This window comes from Eleutherodactylus coqui, chromosome 8, assembly GCF_035609145.1.
Source record: "Eleutherodactylus coqui strain aEleCoq1 chromosome 8, aEleCoq1.hap1, whole genome shotgun sequence".
Classification (NCBI taxonomy): Eukaryota; Metazoa; Chordata; class Amphibia; order Anura; family Eleutherodactylidae; genus Eleutherodactylus; species Eleutherodactylus coqui.
The window spans coordinates 182283666-182294783 of record NC_089844.1 but is presented as its reverse complement, the minus strand read 5'-3'; the positions used below and the strand labels follow the sequence as shown (position 1 = coordinate 182294783).

General features: G+C 41.2%; 1 protein-coding gene across 1 annotated transcript; it reads left to right on the top strand.

The window, feature by feature from the left end:
- Window positions 1-400: 400 nt before the first annotated feature.
- Window positions 401-10575, top strand: LOC136578058 (olfactory receptor 5AR1-like). The gene is made up of 2 exons (XM_066577967.1): window positions 401-1313; window positions 10493-10575. Exons 1-2 carry the CDS (start codon window positions 401-403, stop codon window positions 10573-10575), a joined length of 996 nt encoding a protein of 331 aa, XP_066434064.1.
- Window positions 10576-11118: the final 543 nt, after the last annotated feature.

The window sequence follows — 11118 nt, the reverse complement described above, 5'->3', positions numbered from 1 at the left end:
TCCGTGCGTCGTAATGACCCAGAGAAGGAAGTTAATACATTATTTAACCCCTTAATGACATGGCCCCTTTTTTTCTTTTTTCCCCATTTCTTTTTTTCCTCCCTCCTGTTTAAAAAATCACAACTTGTCCCGCAAAAAACAAGCCCTTATATGGCCATGTCAATGGAAAAATGAAAAAGTTATGGCTCTTGAGACGCAACTGCAAAATTAGTTGAAATTCAATGATTAGACCATTTTAAAAAACCTGCCCTGGTGGGCACGACAGGGTGGTAGGAAACCCGCCACTCAAGGGGTTAATTACCAGAGGTGCAAAATGTCCAAAAAACGTGATTGCAAAAGAGTTCAAATATACATATGCTGTTTAATTTATCCAAAGAGATTACCAATTTATTTTTTTAGAATGCATTCGAAAAATGAAACAATGCTTAGAGAATTTATTCTTCTTGGACTTTCCAGTGAGCCGAAGACACAAATTGTACTTTTCACTGTCTTTACATTAGTGTATACAGTTATTTTGATTGGAAACTTTCTCATCATTGTTCTAGTCCTGACAGATGCCAAGCTTCGCACTCCTATGTATTTCTTCCTTACCAACCTGTCTTTTCTGGATCTTTGTTACTCTACTTCTACTCTACCGAGAATGTTGAAGGATTTCTTGTCCGTCAATAAAGTCATCTCTTATGGTGAATGTGCAGCACAAATGTACATTTCCCTGTCTTTAGGTGAAAGTGAATGTGTTCTGCTTGTTGTTATGGCCTATGATCGTTATGTGGCTATATGTTATCCACTACATTACACCACCATTATGAGTAAGAAGGTCTGTATTAGACTGGCAGTCGGTACATGGATGAGTGGATTCTTTCTATCTGCTCCCGTTGTAGCTCTCACATTTAATATTGACACATGTGGACACAATGTAATAAATCACTTTGCATGTGAATTGACAGAAGTATTGTCACTGGGGTGTGAAAACATTATACTAGTGGAATTAATCATTTTTATTGTTAGCATAATTCTTCTCTTGACTCCTGTAATTTTTATAGTAATATCTTATGTTAATATAATTCAAAATATCTTAAAAATTGCATCATCATCCGGGCGGAGGAAGGCTTTTTCCACATGTGGATCTCATATGATGGTTGTGGCAATCTTTTATGGATCAGCAATGGCTTCCTACATGAAACCTAGATCAAGCTCTGTCCCTGGCACTGATAAAGTGATTGCTGTTTTTTATGTAATTGTCACGCCAATGTTAAATCCCATGATTTATACTCTGAGAAACAATGATGTGAAAGCTGCATTTGCAAAATTGATTAAAAAATTAAAGTTTTATGATACTATTGTGTCTGATAATAATGAATAAGGAAAATACCTGGCTATGGTTAACATCAGGGACTTTAAAAAAAAAGAAACTGGAGTACACAAGAACAGGTGATCAGGACTAATGTGAAAAAAAACAGCTTGAAACAATCTATACTAGATGCAAAATGCTGACTCTCTAAAAGGAGCTAATGAAACAGCTGACCACATATTCAGCTGTTCTAAAAAAAATTGCCCCGACTGAGTTTAAACAAAGATACAATTCTATGGCAAAGATGAATCAAAGGAACCTCTGTAAAAACTACAATCTGCCCACTTAAAAGAATTGGTGGGAACATAATCATGAAAAAGTGGTTCAAAATAAAGCAGTAAAAATGCTGTTGGATACCCATATACAAACAGACAACATATTGGCCCATAACACACCTGATTTCTCCATCATTGAAAAGAAAAGGATCTAGCTTGTTGACATTGTTATACACAGTGATTGTACAATCAATGAAAAACAACAAAATAACATAACCAATTATGAAGATATGAAGGTTGAAATACAGCACCTCTGGCACCATCTGGCAGGGATTGTCCAGTGGTAATCAATACACTAGGTGCACAAAACTTTCACCAGCAGTTGAAACAACTCAATATTGACAAATTTATCCATCAGTTATAAGGTGCCACACTGCTGGGCTCTTCACGCATTTTACTCAGATATATAGCATGTATTATGAAGACTAATTACCAAGCTGTGTTCTTGTGCTTGTGTTGTACTGCATAATAATAATAGTACTTTATTTTGATTACTATTGCTACTGATACATAATACGTACCTTTAATTTTTGCCACTACAACTTCCGTTGGCGATTATCAAATAGGTATAGCCATCATTACTAAAATATTTAACCTCTCTATGTACCATTTCTTCTAATATATTTTCCTTTTTTTAACCCCTCCACAATAATTGGCATAGAGGTATATTCATCAACTGGAGATAATCAATAGTGATAATTGCTTTTTTGGATGTGGAATTGCATCTTGCTCTCATCATATGTGTGCAGTTACCCATGATATTTTTATGTTGAACTAGCTGATATATCCCTGACTTCGTCTGAGTTAATTTGATACAAGTGTTTATGTTTTGTTTGAACAGAATATTTATGAAGTCGTGGTTACTTTAGAGGAACCAGAGAATAAAATATGTATACACATAGAAGAGTGTTAAAGGGGTTGTCCCGCGCCGAAACAGGTTGTTTTTTTTTTTCAACAGCCCCCCCGTTCGGCGCGAGACAAACCCGATGCAGGGACCTAAAAAAAAATCCGCACAGCGCTTACCTGAATCCCCGCGCTCCGGTGACTTCTTACTTACCGGTTGAAGATGGCCGCCGGGATCTTCTCCCTCGGTGGACCGCAGCTCTTCTGTGCGGTCCATTGCCGATTCCAGACTCCTGATTGGCTGGAATCGGCACGTGACGGGGCGGAGCTGCACGGAGCCGGCATCCAGCACGAGCGGCCCCATTGAGAAAAGAAGAAGACCCGGACTGCGCAAGCGCGTCTAATTTGGCCATTAGACGCTGAAAATTAGGCTGCTCCATGGAAACGAGGACGCTAGCAACGGAGCAGGTAAGTGAATAACTTCTTATAACTTCTGTATGGCTCATAATTAATGCACAATGTACATTACAAAGTGCATTAATATGGCCATACAGAAGTGTATAGACCCACTTGCTTTCGCGGGACAACCCCTTTAAATTATATAGGAGTGCCAATACTTTTGCACTTAGCATTGAATAATCATGCTGTGACCCCTTTAATTTTCCTATTTAGGACCTAAACAATGCTCCTGCCAAATTTCATGTTTGTATGACACCTGGAAGTTAGAGAATTAGATTATATAGATTACATTAGGGTGCCAATATGTTTGCACTTAGAAATTAATTATTGAGTTGTGACCCCTTTAATTTTCCAACACCAGAAAATTAGACAATTAGTGCCGAGTCAGTGAGTAAGGGTGGCTTCACAGAAGTGTGTTTTTGTGCATACATAGGTGCGTACATAAGTGCGCACCCATGTACGTGCAAAAACACGCGTGAATGCAGGTTCGTGCATTGCTTTCAATGGAGCTGTGGCTGATGCACCCCTGCATTGTTTTTTAGTGAAGGGCTTTACATATAAGCCCTTTCCTGAAAAACAAAAATTTTAGTGTAAAAAAAAAAATCTCTCTTACTGAGGGTTAGTCTTCTCATCTGCCTCCAATCTCCAGTGGTTTATCCATAGGAAGGAAGACTTCCATGCCAACCATGTGCTTTACTCTGTTGCCTAAGTCTTACATCACTGCTTGTCATTTAAAATGGCTGCCACCTCTAAACTGCTCTGCTGGCATTTTACATACTGTGTTTCCTCGAAAATAAGACATTGTCTTATATTAAATTTTGCCCCAAAAGAAGCGGTGCTTTTTTTTTTTTGGGGGGGGGGGGGTAGGTGGGGGGCATATACTCACCTTGCAGACAGCATCTGTGTCCTCCATGATGATCTGCCAGGCACTGTGGCAGGCTCTTGTATAAACCTCCCTACTGTCAGAGGATTTTCTCTCTGTTAAATGGGGCTTTGAATTCTCCCAGCTTCAGCAAGTGAGAGCTATAATTGGATTGAGTGCCAGCCAATCACAGCCGATGCTCAATGCACCAATCGAAGCCATTCAGTGATGTAATTCACTGAATGGCTGTGAATGATCAAGCGCTGGCTGCCGCAGCGCTTGGGAGGTCATTGTGGGGGACACAGACGCTGGCTGCGAGGTGAGTATTCTGGGTTTTTTTTCACCCAGTGTAGCTAGGGCTTATTTTCGGGAGAGTTCATAATTCAAGCCCCCACCCCCTGAAAATTAGGATAGGGCTTATTATTGGGGTAGGTCTTATTTGGGGGAAAATGCAGTAGCAGCTTGTATTTGGTGAAAGGATGGAAGAGTGGGCTATTGGTACTTTTATTAGATTTATAATATCTTTTTAAATAATAAATAATTATATTTATTAATTTGCAGCTCTTGTGCTAATTTAGTTTTAGATATTATTTTTCATTCATGTTAATGGTTAATGGTATTTTGCCATACAGCGTAATTCAAATCGGCAAATAAATTGCTTAGGCTTTATATTGAGTGTATCATGGGCCATACACGTGTTGTCTCTAAGCTACTTCATAAACTGCTGAGCATAATGATATGATGGAAAGACTTTATTTTATCAAAAGCACCTTTTGAACTCAGAAACATAGAGAATTGGTGGCAGAAAAACACCACATGGTCAATCTACTCTAACTTTATGTGCTGACATGCCAAAAGTCATGGGACAAGAACTAATATCATGTACGACCTAACAGTATTGATTCCAGAAGTGGATTGAAGATGGTTAGAAGGATAAAATTTTGCCACGCCATCTGGATAGACAACCGCAGCTCCATAATATTTGTAAGAGCAGGATTTGAGTGAAAATGGATGCCTCAACCACATCCTATAAATGCTGTATTAGGCTCACATTGAACTGATCTGCAGGCAAAAATATTCATATAGGAACTCTCTAGAGTGCTTCTTGAATTATTTCCAGACCAAATGGGCCAAACAGCACACTATATTATCCTGCTGGAACATCTCATCATCATAGACGTACATGAAGTCAATGAAAGGCTGCAAATTGTCACCAAACATTGAAATTTAACGGGAACCAGTCAGTGATTGGCTTAGGCAGACTAGTGGACACAACCCAAACCAATGTGGAACCATAACCAGCCTGCACAGTGCCATGTTGACAATTGGGGTCCATAGCTTCATTGGGTTTGCACCACACACAAATTGTACTATCAGCCTGAAACAATTAGTACCATGACCTTATTTAGGTATTCATTTAACAATCTCTAGCTCCTAAACATTTCCAAAAATTATTTGCCCATTCTTAACTACATTCCACAACTCTTAAACAATTTTTGTAAAGCCTTTTGTTTCTTTGATAAGAAGGATTGCAGTGGTTAAAATGATGGTTTTACCATGGATCCTCTATATTTTAGAACTCTAGCGATTGCCATTCTAAACTCCTTCTTTACTAGACTCCAGACTATTCTCAATAATTATATTTGGGGCGACCCCCTGCTATAATCAAATTTTCCACTTTAGCTGAGCCCTTTGAAATAGGCGGTATGAAGGCCTCTGACATAATATGGCATTTTTCACACAGCAATTCTGGACCAAATTAAATATTGGTGAATATTGTCTTTGTTTAAAAAAAATGGATTTCAATTGAGTCTACCATTTTAGTAGCCCCTCTGATTTATCTCTAAGGGGTTAAATCTCTTTCTTCACCATTTCACCCTTTACCAAGCCTCCAAATCTCGGCCCATGTCTGGAAACATTGTTTCTTCATCAACAGCTTTGGTTCCGATCTCCGATCTCTGCTTATACATTTTCTGTCCTTCATGTTACGTCACTAAAGTGCCACACCTCTGTGCAGATGCAAGATTGCGTCCTTTTAAAACCGCAAACGCTTTCACAGCATTTGCACTGACAAACTACACCTCTCCACGCAATGATGGAAGGCCCCCTGTCCCTTACTAACCAGGGAACATAGGGAACCCCTGCCTGAGTGGGGTGCTCGATTTGATAAGATCGACCCCACTGTCTTCATCTGGGACCTAGCTTTTCCTGATCAGAAACCTGGAGAAGTGCACAAAACACACAAAGGACACGAGTCTCTTCACACACACTGATCCCAGAACAGGACAATTCACACCTCATGTCTGGCCACCAGCACAGATATACAACACAAGTCAATGTTCACATCAACATACAACAGGTAATGCATATGACATACAACAGGAACCCCACCCAGACCTCACATGCATAAAGATGATAAATCATAGCAAGTCCAAGTGTCCTCACACTAGGGGAATAGCGTCAGCCACTGTGCTGACATAACTGGGAATAGTGTCAGACATCACCCATCTGACACATACATAGGACATAAGATGTCTGGAGGCCGAACCTGCCAAGGGATACGGAGTAACCTGCAGGAGCCTGCATCTGCCTGATCACCGTACCACACATTACTCAATGCATGCACCCCAGAAACCACAAGGAGGGGAGGGACAGCAGGTGCTCAGACCAGCTTCAAGGGAGGAGAGAGGGACACTTCAGACACACATGCACACACCAGCTCTGAGTGGGCTCAACGCAGAGTAAAGCATTAAACTAACCAGCATTCTCTCAAGAGTTTGTTGGTATTTATCTCCTGCAGACCAGAGGGATTGGCTGCTGGAGAATACCACACCAAGCCAGCTCAATTAACCCCTACCTGTGAGGGTGTGCAGAAGGAAGCGTGTAGAATCACAGGTCCCAGATGCACAACACTCCAACCTGACATATTTTAAATTTGGAGCTTGGGAACCTCTGGGCTTAAAAACATTTTGGCAATTTATATGAGAATGATGTACTACAACTGGATCCAGAAGTGAGTTCCAGCAGGCGGAAGTGACATCAATGGGAGTCGTGGAGCAGAGAGCTGGGGAGTAGGAGTGGGAGAACACTAGAGTGGCACCAAACCCACAAGAAGACCAAAAAAGCCACTGGAAGGATACATCCAGCGTCTGAAAAGGAGAGAAGAGGAAGAGGAGAAGCAGTCAGTGGAGCGGCATGGAAGGAGGCCAGTGAGCGCGGCCATCGGGAGAGAGGTCCTGCAGGTGATGTCATCGGAACTGCAGAGGAGCTGCTGACAGGAGCTGATTAGTATATTCTGTGTGTGTCTAAATGTGTGTCTGTGTCCAAGTGTGTGTGTGTGGGTCTGAGTGTGTGACTGTGACTAAGTGAAGGGGTGGAAGACTGTGAGTTTGTAAGTGTAGAAAAACAGTGTAAGTGTCCATGTGTGGGGTGTAAGTGAAGCATAATTGGGTGATTGAATAAGAGCAACTAGTAAGTGTGTGAACATTTAAAAAAAAAGTGTGTGAGCAGTTGCGTACATGCGGAGGTGTGTGATCTAGTTAATCTTCACTACTTCCACAAGTAAATCGTAGATCCCCATTAGAATGAACTGCATAACTGACAATGTCATCCAGTGTGCTACTTGTGCAATGTATGCTGTCCTTGATCAGCCGATCAAAGGTGCATACTGTTGCGCAAGATGCGTGCTCATCACACATTCGGAAGCCCAAATCCTGGATCTAAATCAACGACTGGCAACACTGAGATCCATTGACAATGTTAGCGCAATTTTCGCTATTCGATATACTGTGTGTGCCAAATTTGATAAGAATAATGTACAGGCCTGGAGAGCCTTTCAAAGACCACATGTCTTACATCATGTGTCCCAAAAGAGTCCGTCTTTATTAATGCGCGTAAAGTTTAAATAAAATTTCAACACAGGAAGTTAGGTAATTTAGGATACCGTTACATTATTTAGCGTGCTGATAGGTCATTCTCAGAGGGAGGTATTTGTGAGGTAGCTTGTGACGTCATCCATCTGGGAGGAATTTCAGTGAGCACGCTCAGTTCATTCTTGAATTTGGTCTCATGAGAAGAACATCCTGTTTCTCCTCTCTGCTTGTCCTAGACAAAGACATTCCTAGATAGGTTTTTGCCAGTTAGAACCAGTTTGACCAGTTTATGGACACAGAGCACTGCTCCTCCAATTCTTGTGGAGGTGGGGGGGGGGGGCGATGTTCCCTTCCCCCAGAGGTTTACATAATATACACCATATAGTATCTTCACAGTTGACAACAGAAAATACATACAAAATGGTGAACCTATTGGCCATCTCCCACAACAACACGGAAAGGAGTTTGCTGCTCACTGAGCAAGCACTCGCTGGGGTAGAGGCGGGAGTGGATGGTAGTACGTAAGAGCAGGGGGAGCAGGCAGCTAGATGGGTGACAGTTAAAAAGGGGAAGAGAACCAGGGAGGCTAGTCCTGAACTGGTACAATCCAACAACTATGAAAAGTTGGCAGATGAGTGGGGATGCCATTACACAGCCAGCACCGCTGCAGCACGACATGCCCTCTGAACGCCAGGGAGATGACTGCTCCAGTGAGATGAGGACTGGCAGCACAGGGAAGACTAGACGGGTCCTAGTGGTAGGGGACTCAATTTTAAGGGGGACAGATAGGGCAATCTGCCATAAAGACCTGGGTCGTCGAATGTTGTGTTATCTTCCTAGCGCTCAAGTTCAACACATTGCGGATAAGATTGACAGATTACTGGGAGGGGCTGGTGAGGATCCAGTGGTCATGATCCACATTGACACCAATGAACAAATTAAAGGTCACTGGTGGGCCCTCAAAAACGATTTCAAGACCCAAGATCCAAGCTTAGAGCGAGGACCTCCAGGGTAATTTTCTTGGAAATACTACCTTAACCAAAAGCCACACTAAAAAGGAGCAGGATTCCAGGGAGGTAAACAAGTGGCTCCGGAATTGGTGTAAGAAGGAGGGATTTGGGTTCCTGGAGAATTGGGCTGACTTTGCTGTTGGCTAAAAGCTCTGCCGTAGGGATGGCGTGTATCTCAATAGGGAGGGTGCAGCTGTGATTGGGAGAAGATGGCTAGAAGGCTGGAGGAGTGTTTAATCTAGGGACTGGGGGAGGACAAAAAGATGAACAGGGAGGTAGACAGTGTTTATAGCGACCTGGTTCTAAGTAATGGGAATGGAGATCGAGCAGAGGGTGGGGTTAGTACAATAAAAACTGACAGAACAGCCAAAAGTACCATTAGTAGCAAATTGAATTTAAAGAACAATAACAACCATATACATTGTATGGCTACAAATGCAAGAAGTCTGATCTGCAAAGTAGGCGAGCTTGAAGCATGAATGACTGATGAAAACTACATTATAGTTGGAATAACGGAAACATCGCTTGATGATAAGTGTGATTGGGCAGGGAATTTATAGGGTTGCAATCTCTTCAAAAGAACCATGGTGAACAGAAAGGGGGAGGGGTGTGTCTGTACATTAAATTGTACTTAATGCCGAGGCTATGGGAGGATATAGAGGCAGGAAATAAACACGTGGAATCCCTGTAGAAATATAGGGAGAAAAAAAACAAAATACTGATAGAGGTTTTCTATAGACCACCAAAAGCAACAGAAGAAGCTGAAATCTTATTATTAAGGCAGACAGAAGAGTGTCAAACTGCAACAAAGTTATTATTATGGGGGACTTTAATTATCCGGATATAACATGGGAAAACGAAACCTGTAACTTGGGAAACAGTGAACACAATATAATAAATTTCCAGCTGTCCTTTAATAAGAAACCTTATCAGGGAGCGACAAAAAAACTAAACTTTAGTAAAGCAAAACTCGATTAGCACAGAACTACTATCGATAACATTAATTGGGACAACATCTTCAAAAATAACAGTACAGACGACAAATGGGAAAAGTTTAAAAATATCCTAATCATCTCATGTGAGCAGTACATAACCTTAAAAAAAAAAGAACCACAAGTAGAAGGAAACCAATGTGGCTCAACAAGACTGTAAGGGGGACAATAAATGAAAAAAAAAAAGGTGATTAAAGTACTAAAACAAAAAGGCAGTGAAGAAGAGCTAAAAAAAACTAAATATGTAAAGGAAAGATCAAGATTGCTATGGAGGAGGCAGAAAGACTTATCGCCAAAGAGAGTGTGGGAGATGACTATGAGAGGTTCACCATTTTGTGTATTTTCTGTTGTAAGTTGTGTAGATGTTAAGATGGGGGAAGGCAACATTCCCCACAAGAATTGAAGGAACAGTTTATTGTGTCCAAAAACAGATCAAACCAGTTTTGACCAGCAGTGGAAAACTTATACAAGGCTCAAGTTACAGCCTCATGGCAAAAAGGAATGTCTTTGTGTTAAAGGACAGGAAATGGCTGGAGAGAAACACTAAATAATAGAGGTAAACATTTTATTAGTCCTCTACTCGGTTAGAACCACGCCAAATTGTAAGAATAAGTTGAGTCCTAATGAAGGTTTGTTTGGTAGGGCTCCTGTAATAGGCCTATGCCTATTCCTGGCCAAAAAGGAGGGCCTCACCTCCCACGGGAGTGCCTTACATCAGAAGTTAACTGTCACTTATAAATGTGTATTTTCCTTCTTTCCAGATCAAGAGTCGCATAGTTTGCTTTCAGGTGGTTGGGTTGTCCTAAAAAGATGCAAGGAAGAGCTTGGAATCAAGATACAAAGAACCCTTTCAAGTGCTGTTAACCACTACAACCTCAGTGAAACTTGAAGCTAAATTAGGTTCATGTTAGGCATTGAATAAAGATTATCAAGGGAGGAGACAAATGTGGCCCATATCCTTTGTTATATGTAGGACCCTTGCGGTTATTGGGCTGTCATTTCTCTTCTTCCATATAAGGGGAACGAAAGGCATGCATCCTGTGAAGAGGGTTATTACTGTTTCACATGTAATGTTTCAGAGATTGGAAAATGTCAGCAGAAACAACAAGGTAACACTAAGTCTACAAATGATTCAGTGATATTGTGTAATCAGACAAAATGTCAATATGTGTTATGAGGTATATTCCTTATCCTGGATATCACCCAGCAGTAGTGAGGGGTAATTTAGGAGAGAGGGAAAGGCTGGAGGCATGAACAGATTTCTTCGCAGAGATAAATCTCATGGCTAAGGGGACAGTTAGGGTCCCCTGTAGAAGTTAGGGAAAGCCGTCCCAGAATGTTATACAGGCAAGAAAAGGCTATCTAGGAGAATGAAAATACCCACAACAAAGGAGGGAATTGTAGGAGATGACTATGAGAGTTTCGCCATTTTGTGTATTTTCTGTTGTAAGCTA